General features: G+C 44.5%; 1 protein-coding gene across 1 annotated transcript in view; it reads right to left on the bottom strand.

The window, feature by feature from the left end:
• Positions 1-17,618, bottom strand: part of LOC147898946 (uncharacterized) — a 66,861-nt gene extending 49,243 nt beyond the window's left edge. Inside the window, exons 1-2 of the mRNA XM_087378464.1 lie at positions 17,403-17,618; positions 730-791 (exon numbers count right to left, since the gene is read on the bottom strand). Of these exons, the coding sequence (XP_087234590.1) occupies positions 730-791; positions 17,403-17,486 (146 nt within the window). The 5' untranslated portion in view covers positions 17,487-17,618. The remainder of the gene's footprint in view (positions 1-729; positions 792-17,402) is intronic.
• Positions 17,619-18,151: the final 533 nt, after the last annotated feature.

The following is an 18,151-nucleotide window of genomic DNA, read 5'->3' as shown; positions in this document are numbered from 1 at the left end:
AAAACCTCTGCAACGTACCCAAAACATTCACTTAGTTCCCAACTCTAGGGAATGTCGTTCTTGGCATTCTGGGTTTTGTTGTCCACCAAAAAAAAAAAAAAAAGCCAAAACAGTGCTGTTTTGGCACTGTTTGTTGTCACCTAGGCTAGTTTCAGCCTTCTTTGAGCGCTTACCTCTTCTCAATGCTCTCACCCCCTCCTGAATCCTCTCATACCTCTCTCAAACCCCTCCTCTCAGCCCCTCCGGAAGTTTCAAGCAGTTAAAAGTGATTTTTAAGAGCTGTTAAAAGTTTAGAGCTGTCAAAAGAGCTTGATTTTTTATATTCTGGTATATTTCCACGTGATTTGATGCCATGGTGTTCTCGCTCCAGATCCATGTTCCTCCAACCCAGAAGATTCTGTTCCTTGGAGTATGAACTCCATAAAACAATCACCCCAATGCCTTTGCTTACAACTCCTATGCCAACTTGTAGCCATAGGTCCCAACTCTTGGTCCATTGCTTCTTGGTCAAAATCCTAGGGTATAACACCCTCTCTATGGGGCATCCTTACCCTCATTGCATTATAGATCAACCAATGAAACACCCTTTTTAACCTTTTTCTCAAACTGAGATCAATTTAAGCAATGGAATCTTTTACATCTCTTTCAACATTTCAGAGATCAACATCATTAATTGCAAATTTCTTCAACGAGAGAAACCATGAAAATGCACACTAGAGTCCAGCTTACTTGCTATCAGAGTCTATTGATTCTTGTCTTGCGAGATTTAGAGGCACCGGAACGTCCGAGTTCTACAACTCCAATTAAAAACTAAGTGTCACATTCATGGTAATTGCTTTTATATATCCAAACACATTTCACAAATGCACACAAAAAAATCAATAAAAAGCCTTAACACATCTCTCTCTCTCTCTCTCTCTCTCTCTCTCTCTCTCTCTCATATTTGGCACACTTATGCATGCTCTCTTTATGATGTTCCAATGCAGGCACCACCTGATATGTCCACTATGCCCAAGCCCACCACTTGCCACTTGTTCACTGCACAGAATGTGCAGACTGCACTCAGCCGGCTTCATAATTTCACTGTTTATTTGGGCACGGATTTGGACCTCTCTCTCGGATTATGGAGTATGAGGATCAGTATTGCTTAGCGTTGTTCATCAGGGAGATCACCAGATACAGAGAGAGATTCCTCAGAGAGCACCGTCGCATCCCTGCCAGAGATCTGGTTATTCATGAGGAGCAGGACGAGGCGCAGGACCATGAGCACAGAGATAGCCCATCTTGCCAGAGAGCACCGATGGTTCCACCCCGAGGATGTACATATGACATGATCCGGCAGCACCGCAGGATGATCTTACACAGAGGCCGTACCCGTCGCTTTATTTCTAGACGACGGAGGATGATGGCAGATTTTCGGAGGAGATTGCTCCATGGAGACTTGGCACCGCCAGCAGCCCATTTGACACTTGCCCAGATCTTCACACTCATGGCAGGAGGCATGGTCGATGGCCATGACTTCCATCATTTCTTTGGATCACAGACCCCTTAGGGAAGACGATGTTCCTCATATTTCATATTTTACATTTTGTATCTAGGCATTTTTGGTACTCTATTTCATTTCATTTTGTATCCAGGATTTTTGTAGCCATTTTTGGCATCTTAGCGGTATTACGATGAGGCCACCTAGTTGGCGCATCGTTGATGATGTATTTTCCTTTCGGATGATTTTGTGTCCCATAGGCCATGTATGGCCTTCCGTGGACCTTTAATAAAATTTCTTTCTTTCTTTCTTTCTCTCTCTCTCTCTCTCAAAGGTGTTTGGCACACTTATGCATGCTCTCTTTATGATGTTCTGATGCAGGCACCACCTGATATGTCCACTATGCCCAGGCCCACCACTTGCCACTTGTTCACTGCACAGAATGTGTGGGCTGCACTCAGTCGGCTTCATAACCAAAGAGCACAGGACCATGAGGACTACGAACCGAGCATTTCAATCATGGACAGGAGGTTTTGGCTCCGGTCCTAGCGCAGATGTTCAACCATGCCATATGTCACGGCTTCCCACCACCATTGTACCAATACACAAGGCAGGTGACCCCATGGATACTTGGAACTATCGCACTTCCATAATTGGCCATACGCTACCAAGATCTATGGATCAATACTGGAGAGGGAGATCAGCAGCCATACAGAGGCACATGGGCAGCATGCTCTAGGGCAGGTAGGTTTCCGGAGACAGCACTCCACACTAGACCACATCTTCACCCTGAGGACTATCATTGAGGAGGCGAGGTCGAGACGCTAGAAAGTCTATGCTTGTTTTGTAGACTTTCGGAAGGCCTTCGACACTGTCCCGCGATCTCGCATGATCAAGAGACTGCAGGATATGCAGATTCCAGAGATTCTGATCTGGGGAGTGGTGAGCCTATACGAGTCCATCAGAGGGAGAGTTCATATCCCAGGAGGCCTATTAGATTGGGTTGAGAGCACAATCGGGGTAAAGCAGGGATGCCCTCTTTCACCAACTCTCTTCGGGCACTACATTGATGAGATTAGATCTCTCATAGACTGTCTAGGAGGCGAGGGAGGACCGCTAGCTGACTTGATGATACAGATTCTACTATACGCGGATGACATAGTCCTCCTGTCATCTTCGGCAGAGGGACTATATCGACATCTAGATGCCCTAAAGGTGTTTTGCAGAGAGAGACCTGATGGTTAACCTTGGGAAGACCAAGGTCATGATCTTCAACACCTCTTACATAGTGCTTCACCGACATAGCTTTACATACTAGAGTCAACCAATGGAGATTGTGCAGTCCATATTTGGGTGCAGTTTTACAGGGCCAATTTTCACGATGACCCACGCAGCCAGAGCATGACTCACACGAGGGCACAGTGCTTTGGCCTGACTAGAGCGACAGTGTTTCCAGGTGCACTTCCAAGATCCACCGACGAAGTATTGGCTTTTCGTCACTCTAGTGAGGTCGACTACCATGTATGCGGCACCTTTTTGGGGGTGTGATCTTTCAGCAGCAGAAAAGAGAGACGCTACTACAACATATCAGAGAGTAGCACGATGACATAGTCCTCCTGTCATCTTCGGCAGAGGGACTATATCGACATCTAGATGCCCTAGAGGTGTTCTGCAGAGAGAGAGACCTAATGGTTAACCTTGGGAAGACCAAGGTCATGATCTTCAACACCTCTTACATAGTGCTTCACCGACATAGCTTTACATACTAGAGTCAGCCAATGGAGATTGTGCAGTCCATATTTGGGTGCAGTTTTTACAGGGCCAACTTTCACGATGACCCACGCAGCCAGAGCATGACTCACACGAGGGCACGGTGCTTTGGCCTGACTAGAGCGACAGTGTTTCCAGGTGCACTTCCAAGATCCATCGACGAAGTATTGGCTTTTCGTCACTTTAGTGAGGTCGACTACCATGTATGCGGCACCTTTTTGGGGGTGTGATCTTTCAGCAGCAGAAAAGAGAGACGCTACTACAACATATCAGAGAGCAGCACGATGGGACCACCGCACCACAAGGTACTGAGATAGACCGAGCGCAGAGACAGGTCACGGATTTCTATGCATTTGACTCAGCTCTAGGGCACTCTAGGGTAGAGGAGGAGGAGCTAGCCGACATGAGAGATATATGGATCAGTGAAGAGAGCCAACATAGGACTGCTGGACGAGGGACAAAGAGACCGTACACGACGTGACAGGCGACTAGGCACACACGATCGAGGTTCGACCTATTTCAGCTCTCCTCAGGGGAGATTGATCGAAGCAAGGCGTCACCCTTGACATAGCCCATCGGATCCAGAGATCGAGGAGACCATGCCCTCCACCACCACAGGAGACAGCCCGACAGATGCAAATACGTGAGCTCTTTGCATCTCATCAGAGAGCCATCATGGAGCCTAGATACGTGGAGCCGGTTCATGCTCTTGGGACTCTAGCTCTGAGCAATTGATATTTTCATGCCACTCTTGCTCTTTTGCTACTTTTTTGCTATTTTGTACTAGTATAGCAAAGGGCCTTAGTGAGCTCTTTGCCCCGGCCCACAGTGGTCTGTATGAGTTACTTGATTCCGTACCTTGTCCCATAGGCCTGCGAGGCCTCTTGCGGACGTTAATATATCTTTCTTTCTTTCTCTCTCTCTCTCTCTCGTGCAATCAATAGAAAGCCTTACAGCTTTGAAGGGGACCTTCTGTGAGAGAGAGAAGAGTGAGAGAGCAAGAGAGCTGAACGTAACGTTGCAATAGATGAAGTGACTAATACAAGAAGAGGGGAAAGGTTTTGTCTAAGTGACAAAACCTTATCCTTCACTAACCGTAGTTAGTGAACTAACTATGGTTAGGAAAAAAACCTCAAATGAGGGAAAAGTGCCCCTAACCTACTTATTACATTACATTGGTCACTGCTAGAATATAATAATAATTCTAACACCCCCCTGCAGTGCCAATGTCATGTACAAGGAAATGATCAATCACCAAAAGGAGATAAGTTCAAGGCACTGCGAAATGCCTCGAACTTTTCACGTGGAAGTGCTTTGATGAAGATGTCTACAACATTGTCATGTGTTGACACATAGATCATACTGATCTCTCCTGCATGCAACTTCTCTCTGACATAGTGATAGTGAACCTCAATGTGCTTCGTGCGAGCATGAAACACATGATTCTTTGCCACTGCTATAGCACTCTGACTATCAGTGAGAATCGGAGAAGGACCCTCCAATGAAAGATGAAGATCGGTAAACAAACGACGCAGCCAAACACATTCAACTGTCGCTGTGAAAGCTGCCCTGTACTCAACTTCACATGAGGAGGTAGCCACTGTAGATTGTTTCTTCCTCCACCAAGAGATGCAAGCATGTCCTAGAAAGAAACAATTCCCATTGGTGGACTGCCTAGTATCATAGTCTCCATCCCAATCTAAGTCACTGTAAGCATGCATCTGCAAGTCACCCCCCTTGGGAAACATCAAGCCAAAAGACTTTGTGCCTTGCAAGTAATGGAAGATGTGTTTTATAGCCTGCTTATGCATAATCTTTGGGCTGTGCATATACCTGCTCACCTGAGAAACTGAAAACTGAATATCAGGTCTTGTATTGCAGAGATAAATGAGGCATCCAACAGCCTGGCTATAGAGTGTGACATCAATTGATTCACCCGCATCATGCATTGTAAGCTTCAGCCCCGGCTCCATGGGAGTGGACATAGGCTTGCAATCATGCATGTTGAATCTGTCCAAGAGCTTTTGAACATACTTGGATTGAGACATAACAATGCCACGTTTCTCTTGAATAAACTGGATCCCCAAAAAGAAATGTAACCTTTAAGCTTACTCTCCGTGAGAGTCTGAAGCAACCAATGTGGGACTGTTTTGGCTGCATGTATCTCTTGAATTTCTTGCCTAACAACTTCATCCACACCCTGAGGTTGTACTAATTCAGCTGGGGGCTGAATCTGTACATGTGGATCTGACGGAGGTTGCTGTAAATTCTGAGTTTCAGCGGGGGAACCAAATGCTATAGGAAGCATCCCCTCAAACACATCATCTGAAGAGGCTGGAATCTGAAATTCAGCATGTGCATGTGCAGAATTTTCATAGAATATAACATCTCTACTAACAAAAATCTTGCGTGTAGCAGGATTGTAGAGACGATAGCCTTTGCTTAGTGAACTATATCCCACAAAAATGCATTTGAGTGCCTTATCTGACAACTTGTGTCTGAACTCCACAGGCACGTGAGCATATGCAACACAACCAAAAACTCTAAAATGGTCCACTGAAGGATTTCTCCCATGCCATGCCTCATAGGGAGTGATTGTCTTCAAAGCCTTTGTAGGAGCCCGATTTAAAAGATAGTTGGCACACATGAGGCCTTCCAGCCAAAACCTGTGAGGCAACTTCTTACTTGTGAGCATGCATATATCTATTTCCATGGCGGTGCGATTCTTTCACTCAATTTTGCCATTCTGTTGAAGTGTAAGTCTCACTGTAAGCTCATGCATGATGCCTTTTTCAAATTCATGAGACATATACTCCCCCCCTCGATCTGTTCGAAGTGTCTGCACCTTGAGTCCTGTCTCATTTTCAACCATAGCCACAAAGTGTTTGAAATGCATAAACACTTCTGATTTTGCCTTGAGACCATAGACCCAAGTGTAGTTGGTAAAGTCATCTATGAATGTAACAAAATAGAGATAACCCCCAAAAGTAGGTGTCCTCATGGGATCACAGACATCACTGTGAATAAGCTGTAATTTCCGTGTAGCTTTCACTGCACCATCCTTTTTGAAGGGAAGTCTATGCATTTTGCCAAGAATGAGGAGGAGGAGACTCCAAAGGAGGCAATGCATCAACCATATCATGCCTCTGAAGTGTCATTAAGCTGCCATAGTTCATGTGTCCATACCTGGCATGCCATAACTCCGCATTCTGTATCGGAGTAGTGGGAGTGCTAACTGATAATGCAAGATGGGATCTTTTTTCATATACATCAAGCTGAAAAAGACCCCGATACAAAGTGCCAGACAACATCAAAGCATAGTCATTTTCTTTGTCTCTGACTGCACACTTGTCATCATAAAAAACAACCTGAAATCCTCCTCTATTGAGTGAGGACACTGAAAACAAATTCTTCTTTATCGCTGACACATAGAGTACATCTGAAATTCTGAAATCTGTGCCATCAGTGGAAGTGAGAATAATGTCTCCCACTCCACACACTAAATAAGAAGAATTATTTGCACAAGTTACCTTCTTCTTGGTGGGTGAAGAATGCAGAGTCACAAACAGACTCTTCTTGGAAGTGATGTGCTTTGAAGCACCACTGTCAAAATACCAAGTATGAAGTGTCTCATCAACACTAAAGGAGCATTCATCCTTTGAAGCATCGTAACTGCAAGTCAAGAAAGCATATGGGTCATCATCTTTAGTGCCTGTAATATCAGAACTACCCACTGAAAAATCTGAAGTGCAAGACAGAAAGGCATAGTGCTCTTCAACCAAGTTGGCTGCAACATCTCCTCCATCATGAGAATGTGGAACTGATGCATCTAACACAACCATACCGGAATCCCTTTTCTTCTCTTTGGCTATGTGCTTCTTGCACTCTCCAACATAATGACCTGGCTTTTTTCAATAATGACAGATGTCCTTCTTTTTCTACTTATTTGTATCACCCTTTGCCTTATAAGAAGGCTGTCCAGAATCAGCTTTATGCTGATGTGTGGGCTGATTGGCATGTGGCTTTTGCTGTCCTTTACCCTTGGGCTTGAACTTGGAGAGCATAGCATGCTCGCCAGCCTGGGTTGCCATATTTCTGCGAGTTTGTTCCACCTGCAACAGAAGTCCTACCAACTCGTGAAAGGGGAGAGGATGGCTGCCCCCCCTCAATGACAAATTCAGCGAGGTGTGGAAACCGAGATAGGACTCAAGAAGAGAGTTCAGAGTGGTGGTGATCATCTCTGAATCCGAAATGACTTCATCAATATTCAGCAATTGTTCCCTGAGGTCCTGAAGCTTTGTGAGGTGAGAATTCATGGAATCTCCCTCCTCCATATGTGTATGGGAAAGTTCTCGCTTCAGACAGGAAACCCTGGCATCATTTCTTGCTGCAAACATACTCTCTAGTATCTCCGAAGCTGCCATAGATGTCTTGCATGACCGAATATGAGGTATAATGAATCTCTTGACAGAAAGAGAAATTACTGAAAGAGCTTGTGCATCTCTAGAGTCCCATCTTTTCTGTTCTGCTGTGGGAGCTCCTGGAGCGGCTGCTCCAACCACCTGTGCTGCATTTATACCTCTACCCCTGCCTCCAGCTATAGGAGTGACAGGTGTAGTAGCTGTATCTGGTCTTGCTTCACCCAATTGACATAATCCCAAAGATGTCTGCCAACCAAGATATTGGGAACCATGAAACTCCACAAGGAGTAGTTGGTGCCATCCAACTTATCCTCCTGTGTTAGAACCCCGAACACCTCATTGGAGTTGTTCTGAGCCATTTATACCAGAAAATATTAGAAAATACAGTAGACTGACCAGGTGAAATCCCTTCCTGGGATATAAAATGCACAAGTAAAATCTGCAAAAGCTGCCCACAGTGACAAATACTGTCATAGCCTGTCAAAGGCTCAGAATGCACTTCAATTGTCCTACAAATGCTCTCAAAAACTTCCAAAAAACACTGCAGAATGTGCCAATGTCTGCAATGTCACTCAAAATGAGTCCAAAATTGCCTGCTACAGTCCCAAAATGCTTTTACATTACCAAATTGCATCTGAATGCCAAAAGCCCCAATTTCTTCAGGGAAATTGCATCCAAAAGAGGGCAAATTGCCTAAAAGCCCCAAAAATGCAAGAAATTGCAGTGCAAAACCAAAAGCCCCAAATTTTGGGGTGGAATTGAACTGAAATTGAGGCAGATCCACAAATCCACGAAAAGCCCCCAATTTTGCAAAATGCCTAATGCACAGAATGTGCTCAAATATGTCCAAAAATCTGCCTAGCCAAACAATGGCTCCCTACAAAATGCACCTGTGTGCATACGGAAACAAAAGAGCCCCAAAATTGCACTTTGTGTCTGTCACCTGCAAGAGTAACGTGCAGGTGATTTGTTGTGTATGGATCTTTGTGTGCGGACGGATGATGTACAACTGTATGGACGACTGACAGTCCATACAATTGTACAGCAGACGATTGTACGGGCTGCTGCTGTACGGATGTACGGCTGCTGCTGCATACGGAGGTACGGGCTGCTCGTGTACGGACATATGGCTGCTGCTGATTGACAAGTACGGAAAGCAATACAGCACTATTGTCGGTTGTACGGCGTTCGTACAGCGAAGGTATAGTGATGTACCTAGCAGCGATGTTCCAAAGACAACGCACGTACGGCATTGTATTGCTATGTATGGACTGCTCACGGGAGCAGTGTACGGACAAGCACTTGTACGGACTGCTCACGGGAGCACTTGTACGGCTGCAAGCAGAAGGCACGGACGGCAGATTGGTGCTAATGTACGACAGGTTGTATGGCTGGAGCTTCGTCGCCAGTACAGGCGTACGGACAGCAACGTGGGCTGCTATATGGCTGTACGGAATCAGTCCGTACAGATTGTACGGACGGGAGCTGCGAGCAGGGTGCTTGGAGCAAGAAGAGTTTGCGGGCAAGGAGCAGGGTGCTTGGAGCAGGAAGAGTTTGCGCGCAAGGAGCAGGGAGCTGGGCACGAAGCTAGGAGCAGGGTCTTGCTGCTCTGATACCAAATGTGAGAGAGAGAAGAGTGAGAGAGCAAGAGAGCTGAACGTAACGTTGCAATAGATGAAGTGACTAATACAAGAAGAGGGGAAAGGTTTTGTCTAAGTGACAAAACCTTATCCTTCACTAACCGTAGTTAGTGAACTAACTGTGGTTAGGGGGGAAAACCTCAAATGAGGGAAAAGTGCCCCTAACCTACTTATTACATTACATTGGTCACTGCTAGAATATAATAATAATTCTAACACCTTCAACTGCCAAGGTTACAGATTTGTTTTGCACAATGCCTACACGAGGATGTGTAGAGGATACATGGAGGAAGTATTTCATATATCATTCTTGACTATGCACTTAACTTTTTATAATCTTGTCATTGGTGGCGTGGGTGACTGCACCTTCAAATATGGAAAAGAAAACACTATCATTAAATGATCACAAAAGGGCAGTTGATCCCGATCCTTTACTTGTTACCAAGAAACTTGCTACTACTGAAACCAAAGTTCTTGGCACAAAGAAACGTTCTATAGTGCCTGTTAATACTTTCGCAGAAATTACTGAAACTTGAAGTTGTGCACATAAAAGATTTTGAAATGAACATACAAGACATTGCAGTCGAAGGCCTGGTACTAAATAGGCCACATATGACAGGAAGAAAGATTTCACGTATCAAAAATTTTGTGCAGACTTGCTTGACAGGATCACAATTACACTACATCTTGATGGTAACCTAATTTCTCATGAGAAATTAATTAAACGAGGCACATGTGTTTAAGTTGAAAACTTCTAGGTAGTAAGAAGAAAAGGAAGCATGTACAAAAAAGTGACTCAGAGTTTATAACTAGTGGAACACGTGTGCTACCGATTCCAAAGTTTGAAGTATGCCTGCAAATGTTCTCCACAATAGATATCATAAGCTTCTGTAAAAAAGAAAGAGAGGTACGTATCAGGAACTATCCAATTCACTGTACTTGCAGATGCAGGGTACATTGAGTGTTAGTACGCTTCAAAATGTGCCACGAGATTGACAGGTAGCGCTGGCACTGACAAAATTTTCACTATTGCTTCTCGTCCAAGCTCCTTTTCATCATTATTCGCACCTCCAAACATCAGATGCACACTCACCTAGGGCACTCCTGCTAGCATACACCGGGAAAGCATCCTGCAACTTAGGTGGCACAACCATACACTCGGCACTCCGTCTCATGACATCTAATTACACAAGTCTCTCAGCAGAAAAACTACAAATGCTATCCACTACATACAAAAACTTGGAACTATTGGTCTTCAACGAAGTTTCATTGATAGAGCAAGACACATTCATTGTTTGAACTTGAAGAGGCTGCATGGGAGTGATTGGGAGGACCTGACTTCTTCTGGCTGCAATAGCCAGTACTCATCCAGGTATGCAGCAGCCCCTGCACACAATATATTTGTCCTAGTCCTAGAGCAGCCTCTGCATGCAGTTATTTCCTCAAAATCTGAATACTTTCAGCAGCTTCTACCCAAAGATCAGCTTAATTAGACATGCAGCAGCTTCTGCTGGCACTTACTGTCCAAAATCCTGCAGCAAAGCAGCATTTGCTGCTACTGACTTCAATTCGCAGCGGCCTCTACCTACAGCTATTGCACAGAAGCATCTGCTGCTGATTTCGCTTCAGTTCAGCTAGCGTTTCTTACTTCTGAAGAGGTTTTGATCAAATGATTTCTTTTGTTAGTGCCTCCAACCATTTCAGCTTCTCCACACCTGAAACAATGATCTTTGGACACTCCTTTCTGGAGGCAGTTTGTGGAAGCAATACTATCCCTCATTGGTTCACTCCTTGATTGAGATCGAGGATGAGATCATTGGACCTGATGCAAAATTTACTCAATGAGTGAACAACAGGAATCCTTCGGAAGACTTGGAAGGATGGCCTACACCATTCACAAATGGATAGGCTGTATTGGAAGCCTTTAAGTTTAAGAATTACAAGTGTATCTCTTTGATAGTTGATTAAAGTTCAGTCTTTCAACTGTTTGGTCTTCCCTGGATATTCACAGTCTGGCCAAACACTGGGACTAGTGGATTCCCGTGGTATGGGACACAAGGATTGTAGCCATGCATACAACTTTTTAGCCATGGATTTGGCCACTTGCATCACTTTGGTGATGGATAACAGCGTTATGATTAAATAATCCACTGTTCGAGAAATGCTTAGGGATAAACCACTTACTTGAAAACTTTTGAATTTGTTGGCCAATAAGATGATGTGAATTTCATTGTCTCTCTACAATGACAATCTCAATTAGGGTTGGTGTTCTGGAGTGTGGATTCACTCGAACCCCAACTAAATTGAGAGAAAAAATTTATTATCAACTAGACTAACTAGGGCCTAGCCAAGACTCAATTGCCTAGGGGCAAGGCCAAGTTAACCTAGGATCTTGGATTGGAACTAGGGTTAGGGAATACTCTAACCTAAATTTTGGATGAACCCAAGGTCGAGAATAGAGCTAGTGTGGATGATGTTTAGATCCTATACATTGAGCTACCCTAAGAAGGACGTGGCTATCCCAAGATTAGCGAAGCTAGTTAGGGAAAAAGCATGACTCTAATAAAGTAAAGCTACTTTATGCGTGCAACCTAAGTTTAGGGCTTACTACTAAAGATAGCCCGTGCTAGGCCTATAAATATGAGCCAGGGGGTCAATATTCGCGGCCCAAGCACTTGAAGCCTCCTTTGGACGTAGACCTATTGGCTAGAAAGTAGTGACTAGAGGAAGCGGCATGTGGTAGGGATGCGTGTCTTGACCTTGAGGCTAATTGGCACTCGCGGTGGTCTAGACCTTATGCTCAGGCATACCTCAACATACTGAGCCTACGACTAGGAGGTGACCTGCTAGCTTGAATCCCTATGGGTTGTTTTGTGGGATTGTCTCGTGGTATCAAGAACTCTCACTTGTAGTTGTTATTTCACCAAGGTCAAAAGTGACTTGCCCTAGTTGGGGGCTATTTCACCTATTGTCACGCATTGACATCACCCAATAGGAGAATGCCCCTTTGTTGGGAGAACTCCACGATATACCCAAACAACGTGTTGGAGACATCATAGCCAAAGAGTGTGTTGATGTGATGTGTTGGTGTGTAGTTCTAGGAGATCTAGTACTAGTGATTGTGTGAGTGCTACGTGTCACTATCCCATATGCACTTGGTGCAAGTGTGAGTGTGTAGCCTATAAGGTTTGTACTTCAAAGTTCACATATCTCATTTAATGATGATGAATGAATGAAAGCCTTCATGGATTCTACATTTGTCTACCATTTCTTCACGCCCTACCCTATTTCTCTCTCTCACTCACACCATGTTTCTAACATGGTATCAGAGTAGGTTCACCCTGCCATAGCACCTTGCCACGTCATCACTAACCTAACCCTAGTTTTGCTCAGCCTCTTCCTTCCCGCAGCCGCCTCAGCTCTGCTCATTTCCACCTCAGTTCAGCCTCATTTCCATCTCCTTTCAGCTGCTTTCAACCCGTTTAGGGTTTCCACACAGCCGTCTTCACTTGCAGTTTCTTGTGTCCATTTCTGCCAATCTAATCTCTCCACAGCCTGTTGGTCGCCCTGTTTGCAAGAGGTGCATGCATACATGCTGATTTGGAGCATTTCCATTGCCATTTTTAGGGTTTGCAGGTCACAACAGCAGAAATCGACCACCTAGCAGCATTGGTTGCAGATTTTCGAGGTCTTTTGGAGGTTTTTCGACCTGTTTTAGAGCTGCTGCTTGCATTTTCAAGTTGTTCTAGGGTTGCTGCTGCAGAACTGCCTTCAACAGAGCCATTTTCGGGGCTGCTCCTAGCCTCTAACTCATCTAGAATACCCAATTCTTGGCCTGTGACCTGCTGGTGCATTTTGGTACACCTACACCTCTACTACAGCACCTCGGTATAGCTTGGAGCTGGTCTACTGAAGCGCTTCACACATTTCGAGATATATTGCTGCATTTGGCACCCCTCTAGGTACCTTCTTGAGGATTTTGGACCTACTCCAGTACCTTGAGCACCCATCTTGTCCACGAGTGCTCTTCTATTGGCTCATTCTAGGACCTCAGGGTATCTACTTGCTGTTATTTGACTTGGGTTGACTCAGTTCTACATTTTGGGGCCTTTGGAGCACCACTAGACATCTATATCTGCCTGGAGGTTGCGTCCAAGTCTTTCTTCGCAACTTCCACCCACTTGGAAGTTGCTTCGATTTCCTTCCACCCACTTGACTCAGTTGCAAAGCTGCAAGAAAATCTGAAGGAGGCTAAAAGAGCAACTGAAGCAAGGGCACACGATCTCCGGAAGGAAATTGAAGCAACTTCCAAGTGGGTGGAAGTTGCAAAGAAAGACTTGGACGCAACCTCCAAATGGATAGAGGTTACCTAGAAGTACACGCGCGTCTCCCACAAGATAGCGCCATCATGACAGCCACCTTGAAGAAAGATAAACGCAGGCAGGCAAAGGGCTTAAATTAAGGTCTCCGAAAGATGCATCAACTATGTCCATGCTCCATGTTACCATGGGCATTGCTTGCTCTATGGCTGCAAGATTCTCCTTGAAAGTGTGCTGCGTTTTCCTCCACTTTAGAGGGCCCCCAACGCGTGAGTTCATGGGTAATTTCCATGTCTGGGTCTCTCCTTCACCTCAAGGGTGATTTGTCAACTAACTTAGTGTCCACTACTGCTATGACTTCCGTTGTTATGGATGTCATCTCTGAAGAAGCCTCTCCTTGACAGTGGAGGCAAGCTCCCGTGACGTGACCAAAAAAGTAACCATTACATAAGAGCTCCAAAGCACCTCCAAGATTATCATATGGCATTCCTAATTTCGGCTACACAAACTGAGAAAGAAATAAAGATTTCTATTACAAAAGTTTAAGATTGAAAGTCCTTGGGTTTAGCCTTGAAGTCCCTGATAAGTGCTTTGCCATCTATGTAGACAGCTTATTTGCCCTCCTTCCAAGCTTCTCTTACTTCATTGAGTTCTGTGGCTTTTTGCTTGAGTTGGCTCGGACTGAGTTCTTCTGCTAACATTTCTTTTTGTCTTTCAATTAACAGAGGTGGTCCTGTATATCCAGAAGCACACACACGTCTCCCACAAGAGAGCACCATCATGACAGCCACCTTGAACGAAGACAAACGCAGGCAAGCGAAGGGCTTAAATGTAAGAGTGGTTAGGTCTCCCAAAGGTTCATCAACTATGTCCATGTTCCATGTTACCATGACACTGCTTGCTCTATGGCTGCAAGATTCTAATTGAAAGTGTGTTGCGTCTTCCTCCACTCTAGAGGGCCCCCGACACATGAGTTCATGGGTAATTTCTCCTGTTAGTGTCTCTCCTTCAGCTCAAAGGTGATTTGTCAGCTACCTTAGTGTCCACTGCTGCTATGACTTCCGTTTTGATGGATGTCATCTCTAAAGTAGCCATCTCCTTGACACTGGAGGCACTCCCGTGACGTGCCCAAAAAAGTAACCATTACATAAGAGCTCCAAAGCACATCCAAAATTATGACATGACATTCCTAATTTTTGCTACGTGGTTGAGACAAACTAAGAAAGAAATAAAGATTTCTATTACAAAAGTTTAAGATTGAGAGTCTTTGGGTTTAGCCTTGAAGTTCCTGATAAGTGCTTTGCCATATATGTAGACAGCCTATTTGCCCTCCTTCCAAGCTTCTCTTACTTATTGAGTTCCGTGGCTTTTTGCTTGAGTTGGCTCGGACTGAGTTCTTCTGCTATCCATATTTTTCTGCCTTTCAATTAACAGAGATGGTCCTGTATATCCAGAAGCACACGCACGTCTCCCACAAGAGAGCATCATCATGACAGCCACCTTGAAGGAAGACAAACGCAGGCAGACAAAGGGCTTAAATGTAAGAGTGTTGGATCTCCGAAAGGTTCATCAACTATCCAATTTCCATGTTACCATGGTCATTGCTTGCTCTATGGCTGCAAGATTCTCCTTGAAAGTGTGTTGCGTCTTCCTCCACTCTAGAGGGCCCCCGACACTTGAGTTCACGGGTAATTTCTCCTGTCAGTGTCTCTCCTTCAGCTCAAGGTTGATTTATCAGCTACCTTAGTGTCCACTACTGCTATGACTTCCGTTTTGATGGATGTCATCTCTGAAGTAGCCATCTCCTTGACAGTGGAGGCAAGCTCCCATGACGTGACCAAAAAAGTAACCATTACATAAGAGCTCCAAAGCACCTCCAAGAGATTGACATTGCTAATTTTTGCTACGTGGTTGAGACAAAGAGTCTTTGGGTTTAGCCTTTAAGTCCCTGACAAGGGCTTTGCCATCTCTGTAGACACCCCATTTGCCCTCCTTCCAAGCTTCTCTTACTTTATTGAGTTCCGTGGTTTTTTGCTTGAGTTGGCTCGGACTGAGTTCTTCTGCTATCCATGTTTTTCTGCATTCCAATTCACAAAGGTGGTCCTGTATACCATACATTTTGAATCAATTCACGGAACCAGTAGATGAACATGAGGTCGGCCCCAATTGAAAGCACCAAAGAAATCTAAATCTCTCTCCTGTTGAGTGTAAATTCAAGCAAGATACTAGCAAGCACAACCTCAGCAGCATGATAAGGATGATGGTGCGCTTCCTAATCTACTGGAACAACATGGTAACACAATTCTTGTGGTTTTTATGGCAGAGGCCAAAGGAGTCGTTGGCATGCACTAACGAGCCACAATTTGCAAATTGCCAATGTTATTCATTTTGGAGAGACTTCCTTGTGAGCAGCTTTTACTCGGTATGCAACTGCGGTCCAGTTTAGATGCCTCCACCGTTTGTCCTCATGCTAGAGGCCAGGTGGCAAGAGAACTATGGCAGGCAGGAACCAGCCATTATGATGTCCAACCTTATGATGCCTGTGTATGCCAATGTGACGCACTTGGCCACGGACCCATTTGAACAGGTTTCTACATCCAAGCATGTTTTTCCACGTCAGACAATTCTTATGATCCATTTGGAAGTACCCACACACATCGAATTTTGGTAGATCATCCTTCACAGAATTTCTATCATGGGCTTGCATAGGTATAGGTGCAATTGTCAAAATTGACACACGGAGAACCATAAGGGATCAAGATGCATATGGTGTTATAGGAGCAAAGAGATGATGCAAGCTGCCTTGACTGCTACAATATAAACTCCAAGATGCAAATGCAGTTACAGGTGTAGAGAGAGGGTGCAAGCTACCTATATAATATACAATATTTGACTGCTATAATGTAAACTTTGTATACCGAATTAGAGATTTCTCTTGCTCAAAAAGAAGAAGGTTCTGCTTGGAACCATATAAACAGCCCTCTTACATCTTCTTGTGACCAGCTCACATTGATTTTTTAAGTGGAACAACCCACCACAGGTATGACATTATGTGCTTCGTAAAACAATTGGTTTTTATAGTATAGAGAGAGGGATTGTTTATTAGGTGTGAATACTTTGGATGCCTCAAGCAAGGATTTTTTAATATAGGACGGTACATGTACATATACAAGACCCTCTGTTAAAATTATGTCTCCTTTCACTCATTCATTTGCTATCAACTCATTGACGCTCTCTAAAGCTAACCTTATATACAGCATTGTCAGAGAAATCTTTAATAGGCCGGCCTTGATCGTATGCAAACTCATTCAACAACCTCCTTTACTGTTCTCCATTCAGTTTATCCACAAACCAGATTAACTTTTCACTTGTTCTTCTTTATGACCTCAACGAAACTTGTCAAGTCTTTGTCCCATCTCTTGATCATGCTCTCCTCTTTGAATGTGAGGTCTGGAGGTCAGCTGTTGTTCTCATAGCAGGGCCACTCGCTCAGCAGAGCTACGTTGAGTTGCAATTTACGTCAGAATTTAACGAGGTACAAAATCCTGATTCCTTGTTTATAGTCAGGCAGACATGGCACAACGAGAGCATTTCAAGTTGACACTAGCTTTCCGTAGGCTCAGAGACTACAAAGAATGTCCACCAGAAGCGATAACACGTTAGAAATCTACTAGGCCACTTCTTCGAGGTTTTTCCAAGGAGACAAGCGCAGGAACATGAACAAGAAGAAGACTATGGGAGACGGATGACCAAAAAGACGGATTCTCACAGTCCATGATTGTTGCGAAGGCAGAAGAGACCGCTGCAAGGCTGGCCAGGCTCGACGTAAATCGTTATCGCTTCTCTTGATCATCGTGCTCAGCTGAAGAAATAGGATGCAGCGACGGAAGCTCAAAGTCACTTGCGGATAAGAATCTTATTTGCCTCTCTCTCGTATTAGGACCCCACTATATCATGTACTCTAACTTAATATGAAGAACAAGGAGTAGGATTGTGTTGAATTTGTTTGAGGCCATTTAGTGTATAGAATAAATGGAGTTTGTTCAATTATTTTTGTTTGCGGTCGAGCATTGCGCCATGAATTGTTGTAGGCGTGGCAATCAATTGGTGGATTTTCGGTCTGCCACCTTAAGGACGCCTTAGTGAAGGCTTCTGAGATGCCAAAATTCATTTCGAGGATTATTTATTTCGGTTGAATTATGTGATTGGTGCATGCATTTGACTATCTAGTGACGTCCACGTGTAGGGTAGGATACTTTTGGCTTGCCATATATGGAGGCCTAAGTAAAGCAATGGCATTTGAGAAAGCTCATTTTTTTGAGGGATTGGCGCCACGTGGAGCCACATCAATGCTTCAAATCCTCTCTCTCTCTTTCTCCCTCTCTCATTGCTAATTCTTTCCTTCAAATCCTCTCTCTCTCTTTCTTTCTCCCTCTCTCCCTCTCTCTCTCTCTCTCTCTCTCTCTCTCTCTCTCTCAGCTTTCTGCCCCCTTTTCCATGTTGCACATTCGATTCGTC

This window comes from Dipteris shenzhenensis, chromosome 8 (assembly GCF_047967505.1).
Source record: "Dipteris shenzhenensis isolate YYH24624 ecotype China chromosome 8, Dip_SZ_1.0, whole genome shotgun sequence".
NCBI classification, from domain to species: domain Eukaryota; kingdom Viridiplantae; phylum Streptophyta; class Polypodiopsida; order Gleicheniales; family Dipteridaceae; genus Dipteris; species Dipteris shenzhenensis.
Note: the sequence above shows the minus strand (reverse complement) of the source record. Positions and strands in the feature narration are given on the sequence as shown.